A 25,546-nucleotide genomic window follows, 5' to 3' on the forward strand; every position below is an offset into this window, starting at 1 on the left:
TTCTCTGTTTACTGTGAAGTTAGTCAGTCACTTTTTGCAAAAATCATGAGGGGCCTTGTATTCAAGTGTGGAACATGCTTTTTTCCCAGTGAAATTAAAAGGGATTGGAAATGTTCAGTCTTCTGAAAATTGGGCCTTTTGAGTTTGAGTCTTAGCTCTTTTATCTGTAAAATGGGTTGTAATGTTTGCTGACCTCTGTGAAGATCTTACCAATTCAGCTGTGGAAAGACCTATGGCAGTAGTTGGGCATGATAGTTACATAGCTGAGCCTGACAGCAGTTAGTTCATGTATTGCTTAAAAATGAAAAAAGTGGAGAAGAATCCCTTTGTTGCCAGGTTGGAGAAAAATGTCTGGAGAATGTCAAAGGAATGTTGTCAGCTTCCATCATTCTTCCTAAGAACAAAAGAAGTTAAACCAAATTTGTACTCAACCATTGTCTTCCTTGCTTGACAGTGCTGTTATTTGCTGACCTGAAATTGGGGCTCTGAGGCTCTTCTGATTCTCCTGTAAAACTGGTTCATTTCACATGACATCTTATGTGGTTTATGTTTTCTCTTCACCTTTAGAATTACCAGTAGAGGCCGATCAACATGAAGATGGAAAGAAGGAGTGCTACTACAATTTGAATGATGCTAATTTCTGTGACAATGTGCTTACATCCAATGTAACCAAACAAGAATGCTGCTGTACCTTGGGTGCCGGATGGGGTGATAACTGTGAAATCTTCCCATGCCCTGTCTTTGGAACTGGTAAGAGGAGATCTTCTGTCCCTTTGCAAACTATTGAAGCATTTTATTTATGTTAACAGTAGTGTGCTTTGCATTTGGAGAAGTCTTGCCCATTAAATCCCATATTCTGTAGTATTTAGTCATGATTTATCTATGGAAAACTTCCACAGAGGAAAATTTGATAGGAATAATTCATACATGGTGTAAATTCATTGGCTTCACTGCAGTTACCCTAGGAATAAAAAACAGCCTGTTACTGAACACCATTATCTCCAAGCAATAAACAAAGATGGATTCACACAGAAGCTTTTTTCAGATGCTAGGATAACATGTTAGATTTTTTCCCACAAGCTGCAAAATCGAGGTAAGCATCACAGTGTTTTTGAATCTGCAGCTATTCTTTGTAATGTTTCTACAACAATATGAGTTACTGATATATATTATGACATTAATTATACATTTTGCTACTTACTGAATGATCCAGTTAATCATGTTGTCTGCAGACCATTGTTTAACCTCTAAATATTAAATTAGAAAAACATAGCCATATGATATTTGTCACAACTATTGAAAACAGTACTTGAAACATAAACAACGATGGCTGAAATTCAGAATCCAGATGGAAAAAATCACATAAGAGAACACATGTATAAACTTTTTGAGATTAAGCACTAAAGATTACTTTTCACACAAATGTATCTTTGTGTTTAATTCCTGTTTTAACTGTAGTTAAGAATCAGTGAAACTGAAATGAAATGCATTACAAAAAGACCCTCTCTGCTTGGATAGATTTATTTGATTTTTGTATAGGCTCCAAGACACTTGAAATAATTTCTCTCTGTAATCCACACCGTGTTCTCCTGTTGCAGTCAATTAGTATTTTTCCTGTATAAGAGCTGAAGAATGTGGACAGGGGTTTGTATCTCAGTTGGGTTATGTCTAGATTGCAGAGTGCTGTATGGCTCAGAGAGGCCCATGCTGGCTGGAATTAAGAGAATTCAGCTACTGGTATTGCAGAGCATAATAACACTCAGTAAAAACTACATTCCCCTGCTATGGAGCAAGATAAATCAGTTTGCCTGGAGCTTTGTGTTGCTGTGGGTAGCCTAGCTAGGTTCTTCAAAACTAGTTCTGCACATTGAGAGCAGGGGGGACATGGGGCTGTAGCATTTGCATCTGCCATTTAGCTAAAGGTATGTATGGTTGCCTCTTAGATGTCAGTAAGGCAAAACGTCATCTCAGATTTCTGAAAATAGCCTGAAACACACATGTAAGGCCTCCTTGTGTGATAGCATTTTTTCATCAACATAATTCTTTTTCTCTCAATTCTAGCTGAATTTACTGATTTGTGTCCTGAAGGAAAAGGTTTCATTCCCTCTGGAGAGTCATCTTACGGGCTTCTTGCTCAGAATTACAAAGGTCAGTATGGACTCCTATGAAGTTCAGGACTTCTAGTAGGAGATTGACTAGAAATGTGAGTCAGCAATGTGAACATACTAATTCATGTGACAAAAATAGCTTGTGATATGAAAAATTACCGAAAACCATAATTTGACAGATTGTTAAGGCTGTCAATTTCATAGTCTCTGTAACATTCTGATTTAATTTGTACCAAGTGCTATATGTGGTGAGAGTAGCTGCTGAGACCACAAGTCTCAAATGCTCATTTACATATGAAGTGCAAAGCCACCTTTGTAAATACATGTATGAGGAGTTGGGAGAAAGAAAAAAAGTTGGGATATGGAAAAGACACTAAAGACTATAAGGCACCAACACTCAGATTCATTCAAACTAATGTGCAAAATTAAATAGTGTAACTGAGCTAAGACCTCTACTTTCTGGAGGCATTGCTTTGTTTACGAGCTTGGAAGAAGGAACAAAGTGTGATGAACCCAGACCTGAGGCTGATGGTAGCAGGGAGCAGTGCTGTACAGATTGACGATGCACACCAGAACTCTGTCACAGAGCTCATCTTAAATGACCTAATATCTGAGAGGATTTTTGTTAAAAGATTGTTTAAGTGTGTTGTTTATCTTCACAGATTTAAGATTTCTGTATATCTTTGCAATGTACATTTGGGAAATGCTGTTTGGTACAGGATATCCAAATGTGTCTTAGAGAAAATTGGCATTGTTTTTGTTGTGCTACCTCAGGGCTGATAGTATCTCTAGCTGCCAGAAATATTGAAGTGTGGAAAGGGTTCATCTGGAAATACCTTCCACAAATCCCTGGCATAATAAGACTGTTTCTGTTTTCAATATGTTTATTTTGTAATAACATTAGGAGTGGTACAAAGGACAAACAATAAATGTGTAAGTAGTTTTAGTAATGTGATCTTTCTCTGTTACGCTAACTCATATGCTCCTGTTGCTTTTGTCCACAAACTTCTGCTTGTAGGAGCAACTCATATTTTCTTAATTGGAACTATCTGTCAGAAGTGAGTATTCTCAGTTAGCTTTCCTTGACTCTACTCCCAGGCTTTCCAGTTTTTCTGCAGGTTCATAAGAGAAAGACAGGCACATGCGGGACATTTCTGATTTATCTTTGCATTGTTTTTCCCACTAAGCAGTCAAACTGAAGGTATTTAATGATTCAGGCTATTTAGAGGCTAGAAGGGTGGCTGTAAAAATAAATAGCTTTGTAGCCTTTTCAGTTCTTCTGGAAAAAGTAAGCATTTGAAAAGTTCAAAGTGCTGTACAGCTAGAAATAACAGCTTTCTGTTAAAGTCTGTGTTGCCCCAGAGTAAATGGTGAGTAAATCTATGGCGGACACTGGATTAAGATAGTTGGTATTAAAAGGAGAATCACCTACTTTACTTTGTGCTTTTTATTTCCATTTTTAATACTAGCCTAAGCTAGCAGGTCTAGCAAATGAAAAGTAGATTGGAAAAAAGGAAATTAATGAAATTCCAACAGTAACAAGTATATAAACACAAGACTGGGAAAAAAATTTGTACAGCTGTGACAAGCTATGTATGAGCTGGGATATATTTTCTGTGACACCTCCCTGAAAACACTTAGCCTCATTTGGAAGTATCTCTAGGTCTGTAGTAGTTGCAGGCTTCTATTTAGCAACATATACAATTGTTCCTCTGTGGTGGAAGTCTTCACAGAAGTTGTGCATATAGCTTTGGAAAACAAAGTCACAAGTAGTGTGGATATGAAGGTTCCCTACCATGCACAGCAGTGTCACAAAACTTTGTGGAGAAAGGACAGAGTTCACAAAGTCCACCCATAAGCATAATTGCTGAGTTAGTTTTGTAATTAGATGGTGTGATTAAATTAGATCCATGGTGGGAATCCCTTGAGGAAAGCAAATTATACTGAAAAATGCAGGCCATATTCTTCATCTGTTTTGCTTGGAACTAATAGCAATATGGTACCAAAGGAAACAAAGGAGAGCTGTAGATTCTTCCAGTCTCTGTGTGCCAAAGGACGTACTCTGACAAGAGAAAGGGAGAGTTATAGCCCACCAGCTTTCCCTTTCCCATTCTGACTACAAGCACACCATAGCCTCTTCCATAACAGGTTTTTTGTTGTTGTTGTGTTTTTTGGTTTTTTCCCCTGTGGATATCTGTGCTCCTAGGGCCCTCTGTTTAAAATGAGATTTTCTGTGTATAGGCTTTATTCCATCTTACCTCTCTTCATGGCCTCATAATATTTATAGTAACACAACCTTTAATGTTTTCTTGTGCAGATGCTGATGAATGCCAACTCTTTGGACAAGAAATCTGTAAAAACGGCTTCTGTTTGAATACGCAGCCAGGTTATGAGTGTTACTGCAAACAAGGCACATACTATGACCCTGTTAAGCTCCAGTGCTTTGGTAAGTTTATTTAAAGTGGTGTTGTCACCATAATGGTATGCAGATGGGCAAAACAAGCAGACTTGTACAGCAGGATTCCCATCAGAACTGTGGTATTCCCAGGAAGGGAAGGAACTCTGGGCCTCCAAACTCTTGAAGCAGCTTTTTAAGAGGCATTGGGTCATTTCCCTTCTCTTCTGCTTGGCTGGGCAGCAATTCTGGATGACATGGCAATGGCATGTAGAGAAGTGTTTGTTTTATTTGCTTCCTTTTTCAGCAAATTGCTCCCAGGAGTCTGCATCTCCAAAACAGCCCCTTATGCTCCCCTGAGTGCATAGTCTAGAGCTGCTACCAACATTTATGCAGGCAGCACAAAATGGTTGGAGGTGTCTCCCTCCTGGTATGCACACTGCTGCTTTGCTTTGCCAAGATGCAGTTTAGCCTTCTGTTCTTTATACAAGGTGAGCAGTGAAAGCTTGTATGCTGAAGGTCACCTGTGCTTGTTTTACTATATTAAATCAAATTAACATAGATTATTTTTTTTCGGTGACAGGTATTTTCTACAAGGAGTTAATACACAATGTGTAATTAAGTTCAGGTCACTGATAAGCCCATCTTAGTCTCTGTAACATTGTACTCCTTTTTATTCTGGCGTTCAACTGAAAGTTACTCGTTACCATGACCCTGGCTTTTGCTTTGTAAACAGAGAACCATGTATAACATGCAGAATAGCATAATGAAAGGAAGTAATTTTTGAAACTGCAATATTAGAGCCTTTCACCTTGGGATTCTATGAGTGTTCTTTACAAAGGGTGGTTTTTTTGCTGATTTAATGTAATTTAAAGTAAAATGGCCTACTCTTCCCCTTGAGCTAAATTTCTGCTTTTTTCTCTCCAAGACAAACTAAGGAATAGAACTACAGTAGCTAGGTAAAGTGATCCCTTTTTCTGATCAGTTCTTGAGGAATCTCTGAGAGTAAGCCCACCTCTAATGCCTGCTGGTACTGTCCTAAAGGGATAGGAATGTGGGAAGCAGCTGCAGCTTTGCTGAATGCAGGGTATGCCAGGCACTCCAACCCCCTCAGCAATCCTTCTCCTCATCCAGATGCTCCCTAGTACTTGAAGATTAGAGGTCAGCATCCTGCTGATCTGTCTGTCCTTCTCTGTGGGCACAGGCAGGATTTGCTGCCAGCAATTGGCATTTGTGGTAATTAACAGAAGACATGCAGGGAAATCTGCTCCTGTTATACAAAAATATAAACATGGATTAACACAATGCAACTACTTTGTGCTGGCTCTCCTTGATACATTTCCTTCCATTTTAAAGACACGGATGAATGTCAGGACCTAAACAGCTGTATTGATGGCCAGTGCATTAACACAGAAGGATCTTACAACTGTTTCTGTACACACGCAATGGTTCTGGACCCAACAGAAAAGCAATGCATCAGACCAGCAGACTCAAGTGGTATGATCCATTATACGTATTACTGAAGTGAGTACACCTCTAGAAGGTGGTGCTGACGTGGCTGTAGACCCCAGTAAACTTAGACTGGGTCATGCTTGGATGAGCCTGCTCTGTTGGAGGATTTTGGAAGGCAATGCTTGGACCATCATCTTTTGCTCCAGAAGGCATCGTGATATAGGACTCTTCAGGGCTCCACTTTGCAGACAGGAGATTGCTGGAAGTATTAATGAGATCAGGCTTGGGCTGTGGAGTCTTCAGCCTTTGATTCACCAGCTCTGCTTCTGCCTCATCCAGCTTTGTAGGTAATGAGGCTCAGCCTGCTTGCAGCCTTGCTAAGGCTGGGGTTTGGCTGTGGGCTAACTCTGGAGATTCATTTCAAAGTGAGCAACTGCTTCTAACAAAGCAAGGACTAAAACCAGGAATTATGTGGTATAGGAGGAAATAGCTAAATTGTCTGTGCTTTCAGTTGATTGGTATTGAGGGTACATTTTCAAGCTGTGGGCAGCAGCATTACTGCTAAAGTAAGGTTCTGACTTAAGAAAAAAATGTCAGATATTACGAGTTTCTTAGAAATGTCTCAAAAATCCAGAGCATTATTCAGTCTTCACAGTTTTGCTTATGCCACACACATCTTTGAAAGAAACGTTACAATGGGTTTGATGAATATTGGCACTGTATAGCCATAAATCCAAACCTCTGGTCCCTGCAACTTGCAATGAATTTTCCTAAGATGCTTCCATGAAAGGAAATGGGAATACAGACTGATGCCTGCTTTAGTCACTCAAAATTATAAGACTGATACTTTTAAGGAGTAATGTGGTCGTCCTCTTGCTTGACACTGTGAAAGAACTGCAGCACTTCTATTGTTCAATCTTCAGTTGAAAAAACCAAGAGCAGGATTGCCACTTGGCTTCATCTAGGATGAGAAGAGAATGCAAGGGCACAAAGGGGCTTCCAGCATGCGACGTTGGGGCTGATACAGCAAAGATCATCTCACCCGGCACAAAGCTCTCAAGCCTTGTATCACTACTGCCAACGTCCTTCCTAACACAGAAGAGGAGGGGGCAGGCTGGTTCCTTTGCTGCCAGCAGAATTTGGAGTTGGTTGCAGAGACCCACTGCTGCTCTTCACGGCGTGTTCTGGCAAGTTCTGGAATAGGTATCTAAATGCTGATCACCTTTGCCCTTTCAGAACTCACCATTTCACTCTTGAGCGAGGTTTCAATTCTGTGTTCACTGGTGCACCAGTGCATCATGTGAAAATGTAGTAAATAGATACACAAAGACAAAACAGAACCTTGGTTTATAAAGAGACTTACTTTTCACTTTGTGTTGGAACAAAATCAAAACCTTGAAGATGTCTTCATAGAACAATTGTGCTGAGGCTTTTACATTCCAAGTGGAAGATTAGGTTTACAGCTCCTCTCCCTCTGATCAGCAGTGATCAGAGATAGCTCGGGCTAGGAATTATTCCTACTGAGATCTTTGTCAGAACTAGTATTTCTCTGAAACATTCCAGCTTTAACACAAAAAACTAAACCAAAACAAAAAAAGCCAACAACAAAAAACCCCATGGTTTTGTTAATGTTCATAAGAGTGTGACAGTAGTTCACAGCAGTATTCTGTCTTTAACAATAGCTGTTAGAGATACCCCTAGATGGTTAGGGACCAGAAGAGCAGACAAACAATACTTCTCCTCACCCTCCCCAGCACTCTCCCAGCCTCCAGCTATTTTCAGCTCAGGGGATTTCCTGAGTCTGATGTAGTTTGGCTGTTCAGCTAATGGGACTCTTCCAAGTATTTCTCCAGTCTCCCATTGAGTCTATGTAAAATTTTTGTTCAGCTCTGCCCTAGCTGTAAAAGTTCTTTCAAATGCCATTGACAGCAATAAAAGAAAAGCAAAATAACAGCTTCTAAGGGTTCATTCTGCGGATGGAGTTCCCCAAATATTCACTTCTGTCCTAACACTGGGTTTTGTCAAGCTCTGTTAACCTCCATGAGAGCAGAGCTGAGTTCAGCAATGTCTACTGATTGAGGAAGTTTGTTTCTTGGGTGTCCAACTCAATGGGCTTTTAAATTGGCCCAATAATGCCAAATCAGAACCATGTAAAACTTGAAAATCTGAATACTCAAGGGATGAGCTATCTCAGACACTTAAAAATAGCCATGAATTCGAAGCTTAAGATTGTATTTAGCCAAGTCTGTAAAACTAGGTTATTTTTCTAATTAAGTTGAGAAAATTCTGCATTGTTCCAGTCTCCTTTTCAAATAACAGTGCTGCGATGGTGATCTAATACTGTCTTCTCCATCAGAACAAACTGAAGAAACTGAAGTCTACCAGGATCTTTGCTGGCAGCATCTAAGTGATGATTTTGTTTGTAGTCGACCTCTGGTTGGAAAGCAGACTACTTATACTGAGTGCTGTTGCCTGTACGGTGAAGCCTGGGGCATGCAGTGTGCACTGTGTCCTATGAAAGAGTCAGGTAAGGAAGTGGACGTGTCAGTTCTTAAAATGAACTCTGTAATACTTGGTCAGTTTAATGCCTTGTATTAATATATGGGCTACTAACATTAAAAAGAACAAAAAACAAAACAAAACAAAAACCTAAGTCTTCAAAAACTAATGGAAATTTTTCTCATTAATTAAGGGGAAACCATTACAGTATGGATTTTTAAAAGGTAGCTGCTTTCACTTTTTGGCATGTCCAGGACACATTCCATTCTGGTGGAACTGTCAGGGATTGGCAACTTAGAACCTTGTTGGAAACAAGAGGAGGGCATTTTAAGAGTAGCAGAGTTACTGCTACTGACGAAAACTGTCCATGAAAATACAGGTGTGGTACATGTGCACATACACCCACGGTACTCAATAGGTTGCATAACTTTTAGATTTTTTTGCTGGTATTTTACAGTCAGATGCATTTCTCAGTGTGGTAATTTGCAGGGCTGGCTGCAATTGGGTGTGTTTGCTTGGTAAGCGTCTGGTAAGTCATGGTTTAGAATCTTTACTAAAACTATTAAAGAATGAATTGTTATTACATGGCTATATTCTAAGGTATTGTGAAATGTATAGATGAGCAATTCAAGATAGCTGAGGGAAATGGAGTACCAGTAATGACTTATGAATTTCCAGGGAATATAACTTAATGCTAAAGAAAGCTATCAGTCATATGTTTAAAAGACTGTATTTTGTTCACCTGCTTAGAAATTAAACATTGTTTCAACAAGGAACAAGATTCAGGGAGGAGCTGCTTCTTGTGGTGACTACAAAGGCTAAATGGATATAGAGATAAATGTTGTCACTTATGCACAGACTGATTTCTGGGAACTCTGGGCTGAAGAAAAAAGCAGTAGAAGCTGTGTGGGTAAATGTCATGCTGTGCCTGAGATATGTCAGCCCTGGCAGACACGGTATGGTATCATACTAACTTCTTCCCCTATATAAACTATTTCAGGACCTAGTTTGGGTACCTTTCTTACTACAAATATGTTTCATTAATATGGCTTTCTGTGTAGGAATACCACACTGCACTATTTTATTCTGATTATACTTGGATTCTTACCTGGGCATATGTTACTCTAGCCATAATGTTGTGGCTCAAGCAGTACATGTTTTACTTACAGTGAGAATCCTGGAGGTAAGCTACATAGAGAAGCTCAGTGAAACATTAATGTGGTTGGTTTTGTCTGCTTGGGTTTTATGTTCTTATAATTTACTTGCAAGATCCCTGAACCTGTTCTTAAATATCTTTGCTTGCTTGAGTTTGCTTTGGAAGAGAAGCAGCTGAAAAAGGTGCCTGATTTTGATGATGTTGGCTGGAGTAACTGCTGGCTGCTGCTTACCCCAGAAAGAGACTGAAAAAGAAAAATAGGGCATGACAGCAGCTTGATTTATAAAGCATGGAAATCTATGAAATGTCTTTGTCAGAAGAAATCTTATAGGAGGATATTCCCAGGCACTGAATTACTCCAACTTATAGAAGAACAATTGCAATCACATGAAATGCAAGGGTAAAAAAATACAGGTCAGTAGCAAATATTTGTTGCTATGACCTGGAGCTTCTCGGTTGAAAAGACAGAGCAAGAATAAGGGAGTTTTTCTTTGTACAAAGTTCATCATATTATGACAGTGACCTATCTGTGTCATGCAGACATGCAGTCCTGAGAGAAGGAAGGAAAGCTGTTCCTGGTAGAGAGAGTTCAGGTAGTTCCAAGACTTGCTTCTGAAGATTTCTAGCTAGTTACATTAAAAGCAGGATAAAACAGAAAAGGAACAGAAAATAGAACAAGTTCAGTATGAACATTTAGCTTTAAGTTGGATGGATTTTGATCATGAGGACCACAGGATTTTGGAGCAGCAATTCTATAATAACAAGGTGCAGATCACAACTAGTTCTATGAAAAACATGAGAAATTAATTTTTTAATTACTTGAAGATTTCTGATGGATAACATGCTAAATGTCACTTGGTTGACCCTCAGTCAAAGCTGAAGAGCATTATGTTGGATCATAAAATCTATCTTTCTTCAGATGTAAAATTTAATATGCATTGAAAAGTATTTGGTTTATCTGAAACTAAAAGGCATACTTTGATCCCAGGTACTTGGAATAATCCTTATGGATTGAAACATACAAGGTTAAAAAAAATAAAGCATATTGAATCTTTCTTATGTCAGAAGAAACACAGAAACTTACATTTCTCAGTGGAGGTGATATATGCTCATGTCTTCTTTCACATGTGCACACACAGAAACTTGGAAGCCTTTGTTTTCAGAAATATTTATCAAGGCAAGTTTAAAGCTGACTGAACTAAATAAATTATTCTTTTGACATGTCAGTTTGCAGCACTTAAGTGATCTCATTGGCTTGATGGAGTGCTTTCACACCTCTGGGCTAGTGGGTCACAGGTTCAGGTCTTGGCTGGGGAACCTGGAGTTTCTCCAATTTTTAATACTTGTGTATTGTGTTGGCCAGATTTACCACTGAAGGTGTTTGCTTTTTTCCCTAGTTAGAGGCATTCTGAAGATTTCAGATACATGTTAAAGGAGACCTGGGGATGTAAAAAGCATTATCACTGGAAGATTTTCACCATGAAATTGGCTGGATCATAGAACAGATCATTCAGTTATCTGTCATTTCCTTTTACCTTGCTTTTACTCCCTTGGCATTTGAGGATCTAGATTCTGCACTTAGAAAGAGGGAAATAGAGGCCTACCACTATAAATGGTACACTTGCCAGTCTTTTCTAGAAGAAATACACATTTTAATAATAAAAAAAAGCTCTGTAACTTCTGTGTCTCAGCTTTTCTTGGAAGCACTTCCATTTTTCATTACAAGCTTTAAATACCCTGTTTAAGTAGCATCCATTATAAAACTAGCAGGAAACCCAAGAGCTTCTATAAAAAATGATCCATATAAATTGCATGCATACAGAATTTATGTAATTGCTAATTTTTTAAAAGCTTCTAATGGGTTCTTGTTCAAAGAAACCCCATGGAAACATTGAGTCAAAAATAAGTAGCACCTGTTCACATATTGCAGCTGAAGAACAACGTCTTAATAACAGTAAGACTGATAAATATTCTGATGACAACATAAAGGAACAAACTCAAAAAATGAGTTCAAAGTCCTGATCAAAATAGTGCAAACATGAACATGTAGTGATATAATTGAGTGCATTTTAAAACAAAACATCCTTACTTCATTGCACCCACCCCCCCAAAAAAAACCCTGTTGGATGACCTGCCTTCAGAAGTTCTGCTTCCTTAGTCAGTTTACTGTTAGAGCCCTAAGAACCTACTATCTCCATCCATCCTGGATGCAGGACACCACTGACAGGTTTAGCACCTGGGTCAAAGCATTCATGCCAGAAAATAGAGCAATTGGCCAAGACCAAAAATATCTGGACTCTAAAATAAAGCCATGGGAACGTGAACATGTAGCACCTGAATTATAAACCTGCTGAGGCTCCAGAACCTCCCATGAGACCCTTAGGAGACTAGAGTGGATTTTAGACAAGGTCATTGTTACAGGGGTACAGGAGATTTGAAGGGAGGAGACAAAAGTAACAGCTAGAAAATGTTGAGTAAGGTGGGGTGCTGGCATCAGTGTTTAATTTAGGGTGAGTGCCTATTTTTGTGTTTGTAAAATGATGTTTGAGTTGTTACTGCAGTGCAATACCACCTGTGCTTCTCTTACACTTCAGGATGCTAGGAAGGTGAAATTACATGTCCCTGAACTAAAGATATGCCAGTCTGTTTAGGACAGTACTTACTTCTACTATAGCTGTCTGCGTGGAGAAGTTTTAATATAGAAAAAGGGGGTATGGTAGGTCTGGAACTCTGCGGCTTAACAGATGTTTGAGTAACCATTGAGAGTAGAGGTAGATTACTGCATCTGTAACTAAGAACTTGTTGGTGTTCTGACTAAGATAGCATCATGAGCACATCCACAGGCAACTTTAAAGGACAACAGCACTCAGTTTATTAGCCTACTTACTTGTGTAACCTTATACCTACCTTTTACTCTTTTACTGTAAGTTTTAAATTCCTAGTAGTTTGTGGAGTATTATGAAATTATTATTTTTTGGAAGATCTGCAGGAAAGACAATGATAGACAATCCAGTCAGTAAATGTTATAGATGTGCTTTGAGGCTAGGAGTCAAATAAAGAACTGCTGAAGGCTTATGTTGTACTTGAAGTTTCTCTTTATGTCCACCTTAGCATATGCAAAGCCCAGAGTAGGGGAACACTAAGGGTAATGGGTAACATGAGTCATGTGGGGTGTTGCATATTGCAGGATTGCTCTTGGCCTATTGCACATGTTTGGTTTGGTTTTTATTTGTTGGGTTTTTTAATTCAGAAACCCACATCTCTGATGGACCTACCACTTTTCTGTTCCATAAGGAAAGAGAAAGAGGCATCCTGAGCATTAGATTCCTCTGACCTGTTCAAGACATTTACTTTAGGATGAGATTGTGTCCTAGAAACGGTTGTCTTCCCATGGAGTAAAAAGAGACACTAGATAATTAATTGAGGTGCAGACCCTTGGAGATGCCTACATGTTGTTGTTGAATTCTGTCACTTCTGGCAGAACAGATTGTTTGGATTCTGTTTTGTTGCAAGGAACTCAGTGTATCCTTTGTAAACATTATGAGTTAGTTCTGCTCTTTGCTTCCATATTATGAGAACATGGTGTTCCCTTTATTTCTGGTTTATGTCACTGTTCTGGTTTATGAAGGTCTGGAAGTTCAGGGAAAACCAGTGGGTGTAAAGCATGAGTTTCCATCTGTCCTCTTTTGAGACGGTAAAGACTAGCAGGGAGGTATTGGATTAATTTCTGGATACCATTGTTTGTCGTTCTATTTAGGATGGTATTGTGCCTTTTTCCACTCTGGTAAGATCTCTGGACAAATGGATTATCTTTTGGGCTCAAAATACTACAGCAATTGGCCCTTAAATATTTGAAGTTCTATGCTCGATTTTGCAGATTTTCAGCTGCTTTAATTTCTGTTTTTGAAGATCATCAGTGCTTTTTTTGATGTGTAAGAGGGACATGCAGAATAGACTTGGAAGTCTTTTCCTCATGGAACCTCACATTCCAAATGTACATGGAAGTCAGCAAGGAGTCAGAAGGCCATTTGCAAAGTTGTGGCAGAAACAGCCTGACTGGTACTAAAACTTTTAACAGTCTACCTCAAGCAGTAAGAGAGAAAAGATTGTTTTAGGAAATTTGAGCAGCATTCCTTGAGGAACAAAAGGTGACTAAGAAGAGGTTTTGAAATAATCAGGTTGGTAATTACTTCAGTTTTAACAAGAGCTATACATCCACTGCCCTTTTCCTCGGTGGTCTTATTTAGAGTATCCATGTGAGGATATGAATCCTCAATATGAAAGGATTTGATCCTTAATTGAAAAAAAGTGATTCTTCAAGGCTGGTACCCTTCCCTTCTTCTTTAGTGACAAGAGTTATAGAAAATATGTGAATGCTGCCCATCACAAACCTCAGCATCTTGTCATGGAAGAGGTCCATGAAATTATCTAAGTTGTCAAATAGCACAATCTGAACACAGAGAAGAAATATCTTCAGCTTTGGTTCACAGATGAAATCTCATTAACCAATTTGGACTGATGTCCAGAACCTCTGGTTAGGAAGGGACATATATTACATGTAAGAAATACTTTCTTCTTGGCTTTGTCCTTCTCTCCAGTGATTTATCTCATGGTGAAACTGATGCATTCGTAAATAATTTGAAGGAATTGCCTTGGTGTTGATAGGAGCTTTGGCTCCTTTTTTGAGTGTGTGTGAGTGACAGTTCTGAGAAGCTGGAGCAGAAATAAAGCTTGCTTTATGGTCAGGAGCTAGGATTGGCTGTGGTGCAGTTATTTCATGGTTATGTCAGGAAAAGCTTTCTTTATATAATATTTTGCTTTGAATACATGATATATGGAATAATGTTTCTGATTAGAGAGCTTAGGATTTTTAGACCTCCAGGTACAAATAAGGCCCACACAGGCTTGTGCAGTTACACCTGCATATGCAAATTAGATGCACATTTGCACAGCTGCACAAGCACCTAAAAGCCACTCAGTTGAGCCAATTTCTCATTGTGTCGTCTCTGTCATCCTAGATTTCATCACCAGTTACAGCTAATGGCTATGCCAGTACACATGTACATCTAGCTGTAATCCCCTAACACGCCTGTTTTACATGCACACATCTGAATAGAAAAATGGCCTTTACATTGCTGGAAGCATGCATCAGCTTCCTTTTGTGATAGCTATCCTAAGTTACATAGCAAGCAGACTCAATACATCATTTGAAAGTTAGAAGAACAACTAAGAAACATGTGGATAGGCTAAATAATATTAAAAACATAAGCCTTTTTTTCCTCTCAAGCTGCAGTTGTATTGTCCTTGATCACAACCAGGAGATGACCAAGCATAGAAAAAAAATCTATGCAGAAGACGGTTCTATCAATTGAGAATCACAGAAAATTATTTTATTTTTCTTTCACTTTATACAAAAGATTATTTTGAGAGTGAGCATTCATTTCTGTAACAACTAAACTGTATTTGTCATTCAAAGGTAGCTGCACATTTTTCCCTTGCTCTCTTACCACTTACTTGATCTAAGTCTCCTACTGTCATCTCCCTAGGGCAACATCAGGCTCTTCTCTCATTTGTACACTTGCTGCTACTTTCTGTGTGCCAGTCATTCTTTTACCCACAAGTCTTACAGCATTCTATTGCCACACTTCAGTTGCCTTACCTGGAAAACTGTGGCCAGCATACAAAACTGATCTGAAATTCACTGTTTTCAGTTTGAACTGTAGGAACAGACCATAGCAAGGAGAAAAGTTTAAAACAACAGAAACTGTACATACATATCTGTCTTGCCATAACTTGTTCTGTCCTCCAGAGGGGAACTCTGGCTTCATGCTTTCAAGACTTCCAAGTCTCTACCTTATTTCAAAATGCTGGTTCTAATGGAATGGGGTCCCTTGAATGTCTTTCAGTCTTTGTACTCTCTTCTCTGCCCACCCTTTTCTTCCCTGGAGATAAAAAAAATAAATAAGCTCAGCAAGGTGGAATGGGTAACTTGCTGTTTTTACTGGTCCTGAGTTTCTATAGTTGGTTTCTTAGTGCTGTTGGTCTCCTTGGGTTTATCTCTTGAGCACCTGGTAACTGAATCAACACATTACCAATGACAAGAGATAAAATCTACAGTATTTGAACAACTAAAAAGAACATACAGGATTAAGAGAGTATTATAGGCAATTCCAGATCATCACATTTGTGTATCAAACAATGATACAAATCTAAGGACTAAAATCTTTACTATAAATCTTTAGACTTTACTATAATCTTTACTAATACTAATAAACTTTTACTTTACTATCTTTACTATAATCTTTACTATAAATCTTTAGACTATTTAATGCTCTGCCAACTTTTGTATTAAGCTCTATATACAACTAATGTATAAATTACTAAAATATTAGTGTATTAACAAATGGTTAATTAAGCATAATAGGCATCAAGAGGTTAATAGTTCACAGTTGTATGTATAGCCTTATAGAAGACCTTGATATAGTTATAATTCCTTGTAACGAAGACTGAGTTTACAGTATGCTGTAAAATAGCTCTTCATCATTTTGTAGCCACTAATTTATTTATAATGAGACTTAAAAATATAGGCATCCAGAACTTGACCATCATGTTTGTATGAAAGTAGCTGTGATTCCTCAGACCTGCTTTGCCTTTTCCCCTTGCCATTCGCTATTTTTTTGCAGTGGCTTCTTCCACACAGTCCAGATGAATCAGTATTTTGCGGTAGAGCATAGATTTCCTTTGCCAAGAACATTTGTGTTCATATGTGAGAAAATGCTTTTACACTTCTGCACAGCTTTTCTCTGTTTACGTATCAAAGCCCTTGGGCATAATGAGCAGCTGAACACAAAGCAGTGAAGGAGTCAGTCTGACCTGATAACCTGGCTGTCCTCATACATGGATACTATCTGCGGTTAGAAGTGGGAAAGAAAGAGGGTTTTTCTGCTCCTGTGACATCTCTTAAAACTATGCCTGTTATCATAGTATCTCAGTGAGAAGCTCTGCATTAAAGTATATAAGTAGCATTGGCTATATGCCATTTATTTTCTCATGCTGGTTTTTTTCACGTGCCATGGGGTGTCTCTATTGGGTAGTACACGTTTTTTCATCTGGGAGAGGAGAGGGTTGATTGAATATAATTATTGCTCTAAATAGATATATTCTGGAGTATGGACATCAGAGAAAATCACCTTGCACTTGAAGCTGAAGGTGGTGAAGTTTACAATGATTTGTACAATCTCTGTGGAATTAATTCAGCATGCTTGGATTGGCACCAATGGCAGTTCTGGCTGTGCCAAGACAAGCTTTGCCAGTACTCCATAGTCTATGCTCTCAAGGAGCCAACTTGTTGACCACAGAATTCAGAGTTTTTAAACACTTTATTATTTTTTTTTTCAGTACAAAATAAAACTGTTCCAGGTGGAGGAGATACTATACTACCTGTGAAAAAAAAAATTACAATGTTGGGAAGCAAGTGGGGCTGTGCTCTGCACTGTCTAGAGGCAGTCTGGATTTCTCCAACTATTTGCTGTCTGGGACAGTTCTACACAGCATGAGGTTTCTGGCTCTGTAACCATCTGCAGTTCTTGGATTTTGTATCTGCTTAGGGCTTTTTTTCCTCTCTCTCTTTTGGTGGTTTTCTTTCCCATCCCTACTGTGCCTGATTCTCAGAACACCAAGCAATCTTCAGAGAAACAGATGCTAAATAGTCTGTAGCAAGGGTAAAATAGTGTTTGGATTGCTGTATTTTAACAACCTTTCTCTTTTCAAATAAAATGCCTTGTATATAATTTAGTAAATGGTAATGGAAACAGATGGCACAATCAATCAGGAAAAAAAAAATCAAACTGCATCAGCATTTCAGACATGGACTCTTCCTCCCCTTCCTTACCTTTCGAAGTTCACAGCCAAGGAGACTTTGAGCAACACTCATATTCGAGCCTGTGGTTTGAAGATGCAGTTTGCAGATGAGTGTGGGCTATTTTAGAAGGATTTTTAATTCTGTGATTTCTGCAGGTTGGCTGCCCATGCCAGAAATATGGCCCCACCTGCTCCAGTTTGCTTCCTTTGGGGTGGCTTCTGCTAGCAGTCACGGTAGAGTGGGATAGATTTTGTTTAATCAGAATGAAGACTGTAATCATAGCTAAGCCCTGGAGAGGGTGCGTTGGCAGCAAGATACACAGCATCCCTCTGCTCTTGCTTCCCATGCAGGCCAGAAGAACCTGACCCATAACTTTTGTACAGTTATTGACTCAAATATATCCCTAGTGTCATCCCTATTATGACTTAATAGTCTGTATTTGGCTCATTAACATTTTAATGACATACTTCTTGAAGAGAGAATGCTTTGTTAAAGTTGCAGATTTATGGTGTTTCTAGGAAGATAAGTTTATATCCAGCTAATAGGAACCACAGCTCCCTGGGACTAATGTAACGCAGCCTGTGTTACAAGTGTGATTTGTTTTATAATCTATTTTCTTTCTCCCCTCAGAGGATTATGCCCAGCTGTGCAACATTCCTGTTCCAGGATCTCGACGGCCATATGGACAAGATGCTTTGGTTGACTTCGAGGAGCACTACACTCCAGAAACTAATCCATACTTTGTTGAAGACCGTAAGCAAGTTTCCCTGTTATGTAAAACACTTGAAATGAGGGTTGAGGTTGTAACTTGGATTATTTCCCTGTAGTTGGCTTCATTATTCTGTTTGCTTCTGAGTAATGTGGCCTATTTATGTTCTAGTTATTCCTATGACACTAGCTTTCAGCTTACAGTCAGGTGTTCTGGTTCAAGAGCCAGTGTTATAAAGAGTCCAATTGGGCTCTGAGTACAATATTAATTTTTAGTATAGTGAAATAGTTTGTGACAAGTGTTCTAAATTTGTATTTACCAAGAGCTAAAGGTCAGAAGGATTGCCAGTTTTCCTTCTCACAAATTGATTTTCTTTTGGAGCATGGGACAGATTTCTTCAGAGTGCATTTAGTTTAATAGAAAAAAAAAATTCCTACATGCCAGCTTTTGCTTGATTTTCCAGCAGAATTTACACAGAGGAAATGGAGAGTATGGAGGTCAACAGTGACAATGTACAGCACAGTATGGTCACAAAATATGCATGCTTATAGCCTTTAGGCTAGATGGAATGGCCTACCAAGCAGGGTGCAAGGGACTGTGTACAGATCTCAGTTGTTCTTCAGGAATATCGGGGCTCTTTACAGATCTGGCTCAGCTCACTGTTTAGGTCTGTGGAAGAGGAATACTTACACATCTCAACATCTCAGCTCAGCTCCAGCATATTTCATTACAGTTTTAAAGAAGAAAAGAGGAGGTATCAGAAGGAACTAAAAACTTCCCATACTTTATACACATGGCCTACAAGTTGTCATTACATTTTTTCCCAAAGTGCTTCTCCTATCCTGGAGTTATTACTAAAGGAATGGTAATAGGTCAAAAAAGGGCAGGAAGGTTACAGCATGCTATTTGAAGGGTGATAGGCATTTCTTGCACACATTGTACCTTAAACATTTATGCAGAACTACACAAACTGGGTTAATGAGTTAATTTCTGTTTAGCATCTAAATTACCTTCTAGCTCAACACAGAATTGTAGATGTTAACTTTGTATCCAGATTTTTTAATTTAGACAGTACTGAGTGTTGGTGTATAATTCACATGTCACACAGGATAACTACAAAACACAATGAAAAGCCCAGAAAGATGACTGGGTAACTGATGTGATAAATGTAATAGTGGGAAAGAAGCTATTTGCAAGTTTCTAGCAGTGGTGAATAAATACAATAAAACTGTGGACAGTTTTGAATCCACAGCTGAGTCCTGGGGACAGAGGCTTAAGAACTCATGTCTCTTGCTCCCATCCTGTCACTGAATTTGATATAGTGACAAGCAAATGCATAAGAAACCCCAAAACGTTTAGCACATGTGTAACAGTCTGTTTAGTATTCTCAGTATTATTGCACTGAGATGGTATTTACTAGGTTCACTGAAAAGATTGTAATGTTTCTTACTTAATATAGACTTGTGTACATTCTGTGTATTACACATATTCTTGTGATGTGGCATATGTCAGCAAGTACTTTTGTTGCAGCATGTGTTCAGTGTCTCCAGAATTTATTCAGTGTATGACTGACCTGCATGATCCTTACTAAGAATCCCACCATGCTAGAAAAAATCCAGGCTAGAAACAATCTATATAATCATACAGAAAGGGAGTGGAAATTACAGTAGAGGTGAAATGGGAGTGATAAAGAGCAGAATAGGAAAGGCAGAGCAGGGCAAGAGAAAAGAGTGCCTCAAGAACCAAGAGAGGATACAGTAAATACAAAAGACAGGATATAAGCACAGTGAAAGGGAGAAATTCATATTTCTGTGTAGCTACATCACAACTGTTGCAGCAATGTAAATCAATAAACAGGTTTTAGATAAACCAGTAGGTGGTATATGGAGTCACTGTATTAATTATATATTAGGGCGCAGATGGGAAGGAAGATGTATTCTAATCTATTTTACTCCAGCTCCAATTCCCCCTCCATTTCTGTGCTATACTTATTATGCTGGTAAGCTTACTCTCAAATGTTCTCGACTTTTTCCTCAAAAGTCTTTTTGATGTGATTGACTGCCATCTGCCGTCTTGTTACATCACTGCTCCACAAATGGGAAACTAATCAAAAAAGTAGTGCAGGATTAACAGGAGCAATTCAGTCCTAGAGAGAATCTCTGAGCATGTAGATATGTCAAATAATTTTTAAAGTAAAAATTTTCTTAGACATAAAAGCATAACTTTCAAAAACGCCCTAAGACAGGGGGCACAAAAGGCACTTATAAACTACTGAATGCAAAGACAACTATTTAGCTTTGACTACTCACTATCTAGAATTATGACAAGGAGCAACTGGTAGATTGTAGGTATTTGTACTGGCACCAGTTACTGGAGTACCAGCCAAAGGGTTGTTAACCAAAACCACAACAGGAAAGCAGTCTCTGGTTTCTTCTAACTTTCGTTAAGGCAGTTGTAATTTATTTTTTTTAGTATGCTAAAAATAAATAAAGATAAATCAGAATGCATCTCTCTTCCCCTTACATACACCTTATTCTTCTTGAATACCATTTTAGGAACTTTTACCCCAAAGTCCCCAAGAAATCTTTACCACTTCTTACATTTGTTTCTATAAAGGCTGATAAGCATAACAATTCAAATAAAAGGTGCTATTTAGAAAAAAAATATTTATCCTTTAGAAAATATACCCTCCCTCAAATTACAGTTTCCTTTAAAAGAAAAAAGGTCACAGATTTCAAACCCAAACCAAAAACTTAAGAGTTCACCAAGTTATTTGTTTTTCATCTTGAACATACCACAGCACTTTTCTTTTGCATTTTAAAGTCCAGATGGTGCAGATCCACTAAAGCTGACCTATTTTCTGCAAAGTCACATTCCAGTAAATGTCTGAGAGAATTTCAGTCTCACACTGTACATTTGGGTATACTTGTTCAGCAGCTCTACAACAACTTATTTGAAATTCTTTCTCCACTCAGGTTTTCTGAACAGTTTTGAGGAGTTACAAGCAGAGGAATGTGGTATTCTGAATGGATGTGAAAATGGCCGATGTGTACGAGTCCAAGAAGGCTACACCTGTGACTGCTTTGATGGTTATCACCTGGACATGGCCAAAATGACCTGTGTTGGTGAGAACAACATAATACTTCATCATCTTTTGATAGTTTGTCTGTTTAGTGAGTCACTGGACCTACGGAGGGGCTGGAACATAGAGATTAGGAATGATCACCTGAATTGTATTAAAGGTGTTGCCTACTTCATGTGATTTACTGCAAAGGCATAGAAATAACTATGTAGGTGTTCTTCAGTTGCTCTTGGCCATTACAGCTGTGTTCAATTAGCCTAGAAATGAACAGGCACACATTTGTGTAATTAAGCTTAAACTTGTATCAATAATTTAACATTAATATATGGAAAAAGAGTTTTTCAAATGCTTTCCTGAGCTAAGAGCATGGAACTGGATCCAGAGTAGAAGAGTAATTGCAGGAGATTTTCAGAGTGATCAAATAACCTAAACATGCAGATAGCCACTTGGTGGGGTTTAGCCCCTGATTCTCACTGGTTTCAACTGTCAACAGACCCAACTACTCCTCTCACTCTCAAACTAGTAAATCTGCATAACTATCAAGCAGGATATCTAATTACTGTGTCTTCAGTTAAAAAAACAAAACATGGGAATGGCCAGGTGTCAGTGAGCAGATGAACAACCCTCAGTGCAGAAGCCTAGTAGAGTCTGTGCGTGGGTATTTCAGTCTAAGGTCTGTACTAATCTCTGTACTATCTACACACCATACTTACATAGATGTCTTTTGATATTTCCTTTCTGCAGATGTGAACGAGTGCAATGAGCTGAACAACAGGATGTCTCTCTGCAAGAATGCCAAATGCATTAACACAGAAGGTTCATACAAGTGCTTGTGTCTCCCGGGGTACGTACCCTCAGATAAGCCAAACTACTGCACACCACTGAACTCAGAACCAGACAGTGAACTGGAATAGAGGAAAATCTCCATATCCTAAGCCCATATACTCTGCACTGTATAAAGAAAAGGAAGAAAAATATTTAACTTGAGAAGGCACCGGAGTAGCGAACTTAAGGGGAGAAAAGCATTAAAATGTGTCGAAGGTGAGACATGATGGGCTGACTGTGTATCAGCTTCAATGAAGTGACAGACCAAATGAACACATTACTCTGTACAAAAGAAACCATCAAGTATATAGTGTGTTCTTAAGAAAAAAAAATAATCTTTGAAAATAAGCAAAAACAGTGCTATTACTTTAAACAGAAGAGCTTTGTTTTTTTGGGTTTCTTGTTTGTTTGTTTTTTAACTATTGCTTGATTAATTTGGCATTTAAATAGTGATGGAAATATTTTATATTGCTATTTTTTTTTGATTGTTCGGTTCCTTGCCTACTGTTTCTTTTCAGACCTTTTTCTGATTAGTACAAATTCTATGATAGAGATATTCTTAGGCCATTTTATAAGAACTGTTGCACAGGGTAATGCTCCTCCTTCTCTGGAACATTGGTCAGTGACTTGTTTTTAATTTGCTAGTTGTCTGCCCTGTGGAGCAGGCACCATTTGTTTTCAAATGTTTATATACCTTGGCGAAAAGTCCTTATATTCATTTTGTATTCTGTATGGTTGTTACTGCACTTAAAGTCTTTAGAACCTTTCTTGCCAAGTTCAAAGCTGCTAGTGGACAACATTGGATTCCTTTTGTACATTAAAACAAAAAGATTTTAGCTCACGTTTGTATTGTAATGTGTAAATTGAACGCAAGAGAGATCTTGTATGATTACCCTAACATATTAAAGCTGTATATTAAAACTCAATAAAATTACCTTTTTTTTAGAAAAAAACTATTTACTAATTGTAGGAATCTTTATTGCTGTTTATGTTACAAAGCTCAACCCCTCAGGTGTTTACAGTACTTGAATTAATTTACATTACAGTAGTTACAAGGAATTGTCTGGATTTTTTTCTTTCTCATACTGTTTTAATAAGACCAGAATCTGAATTAGTCGATACCTTAAGTTAGGCTTCCAGAGGGAAAATTTCAAACACAGACCTACAGAAACTGTTTGACTTGGAAGCTGATTCCCATGGAATTTTTATTCTTTCCTGGTTTAGGCAGGTTTCCTACTAATTCTGCAAATAAGGCTCTTCAGTATGATGGCCTCATTTTTAGAAAATACTGAAGAAAAGCAGTAGAATTTCCTTTTCTTCATTAATTGTACTTCCAACCAGCTCTACTTTTCAGTGGAAGGAGAGAAAGAGATTAGGAGACTGACAGATGTTTCACTTTGACCTTCTTCAAAGTGAAAGAGTTTGCTTTGGAAATCCCAAAACAGGTCCTTTTGATATTTTCCATATGTAACATTTTTGCTGTGTCTTTTAGATCTGCCCTGCATTAAAAGGAAAAGGATAGCCTGAGACTTTAAAAAGTGGTCAAATTAGGTGCTAGCGTCTGAAAATTAGATTTTTAGTTCTCATTTCACCAAAAAAATAAACACTTGGTTATGAATCAGATTTCTTCTACAATATTTATGTCAGCTACTGAAGCAAAAATATTGTAACTTGTATTCCTTTCATCACAGTAATGCACACTCAGAAGATCTCACTGAAGATCATTGTGCCACTTAACATGTGGGAGCATTTGTCCTTTCAACTCCTCATCTGTCTGCTAGAGTTTGGCACTAGGACTAGTGAAGATACTGTGTATTTAATATCTGATGGTACTTTAAGATGCAAGAAAAATGCTGACTAAAACTGTGAAGAGGGACCTTTAAAAGTCTCAGTGAAGTGCCCAGCTTCCTTGGCTTTTCTGGAATTAAGCAGGAGAGAGGTGGAGGGGGACTCACTCAAGAGAGGTGGACTACAAACACTACAGCTGGCCTATAATAACAAAAAAAAATTTAAAGTTGATACTTGCTGTGGTCAAGGGGAAAGGAAAGAGGAAGGTCTGGGCATATTAGAAAATTTTGTAACTAATGAGCTCTTAGTTATCCTGCTTAAGGTTAATTATCTGATCTTAATAAAAACCAAAGTCACAGTTAAAACTGGAGTCGAGATGAGCTCTGGTCTGCTTTCAGCTTTCATTTAGCTTTCAGCTGAATGCATTCAGCATTTCAGTCTGCTTTCAGCATGCAGACAAGACAATTCCCTACCCATTACCACCTCCAGACAGCTTTCTGCTTCAGAAAGTGGTTGTATTCACCTCTGAAAGACAGCCTAGGCCTCAAAGCTGCCACTGCAGTCAGCACCACAGCCTCAGATTTTCAGCATCTCAGTAGTGCTTCAGTCCTTCCCCAGCTAAGGAGTTAAAATGGCAGTACAGGTCTCTGCTTTTCCTGGAAGTACACCAGTATGACAGCTGAGGAAATAACTCTCAGACTTCAGTACCCTTAGAAGTCTTTGCCTGGGGACAAATGCTGTACTGAACATATAATTCTGAGCCACAAGATTGGCTCCTTGCTGATTTACTTCATCTTTTTAAAACAAGTTCAAAATATTCTGGGGCTTGACCATTCTCAGGCCATATATGCTCCAACCCCTTACTTCATGTTATTTCACATGAAAAAAAAAGCTGTTCCATGAGCAACAAAACTGAAATGAGCCTAAGTTCCTGTAACCTTTTCTCATCACTCTCTCCTCAACAGACTAACTCCAGCTCCTTGCATCCCTGCTACTCTTAACAAGCACAGGCTGCATCCCTTTCCAGCTGCATGTGCCAGCAGAGGGTGATGGATGCACATGCATTGACAAAGCTGCTGCCAAACCCAGGTGTTGTGCATGATCTGCCCACAGGCTTGAAAGCTACCAATAGGTTCAGAAGAGATGGCATACACTGGCTTTGGTTCCTTTTAGCCTATTAGTTTCTGTTACCAGCAATGCACAAAAGAGGTATTGGTGTGTCCCACCACCTTCCATCTCCCCTCTTGATTCAAGAGGGCAGCAGTGGGCCTAAGCCCCAAGTAAAGCTTGAAAACATTGTCCTGGTTCAATAGGCTTGTCCTCATCACAGCTATGCTCTCCTGTTACAGACACTAAATAAGCAAAGAACATAAATTTGTGCATGCTTCTGCCTTTCCCTTTAGCCTCTTCTTACCTCTAATATGCCTTGAAACACACAAAGTGAGCCAAAAGCAGACCAAACAGCCTGAACCTCACTTACATCTCAGTGCTTAGTATTCCACATTGCCTGGCTCCAGGCCTTCAGAAATGCTTCAACAAAGGAACCACAAGTGAAGGAATTAAGTGAAATTCAGCCAATCAGACCTGGAGCCCACCTACTTTGCCTCAGTGTAGCAAGCAATGATTCTGTCATTTCACACAAAAAGCTGCAGGGTTTAGGAATACAATGTT

General features: G+C 38.7%; 1 protein-coding gene across 9 annotated transcripts in view; it reads left to right on the forward strand.

The window, feature by feature from the left end:
- The window catches only part of LTBP1 (latent transforming growth factor beta binding protein 1), a 179,312-nt gene extending 156,274 nt beyond the window's left edge, over nt 1-23,038 (forward strand). For 8 of the 9 annotated variants that reach the window (XM_030446768.1, XM_030446769.1, XM_030446770.1 and 5 more), the window contains 7 exons: nt 568-750; nt 2,062-2,148; nt 4,426-4,554; nt 8,312-8,482; nt 18,102-18,224; nt 21,156-21,305; nt 22,007-23,038. In XM_030446768.1, coding sequence (XP_030302628.1) covers nt 568-750; nt 2,062-2,148; nt 4,426-4,554; nt 8,312-8,482; nt 18,102-18,224; nt 21,156-21,305; nt 22,007-22,176 — 1,013 coding nt within the window. In that variant the 3' untranslated portion in view covers nt 22,177-23,038. Of the gene's footprint in view, nt 1-567; nt 751-2,061; nt 2,149-4,425; nt 4,555-5,859; nt 6,001-8,311; nt 8,483-18,101; nt 18,225-21,155; nt 21,306-22,006 lie in introns of all 9 variants that reach the window. The other variant, XM_030446778.1, reaches the window with a different exon arrangement.
- The last annotated feature ends 2,508 nt before the right edge of the window (nt 23,039-25,546 follow it).

This window comes from Calypte anna, chromosome 3 (assembly GCF_003957555.1).
Source record: "Calypte anna isolate BGI_N300 chromosome 3, bCalAnn1_v1.p, whole genome shotgun sequence".
Lineage (NCBI taxonomy): Eukaryota > Metazoa > Chordata > Aves > Apodiformes > Trochilidae > Calypte > Calypte anna.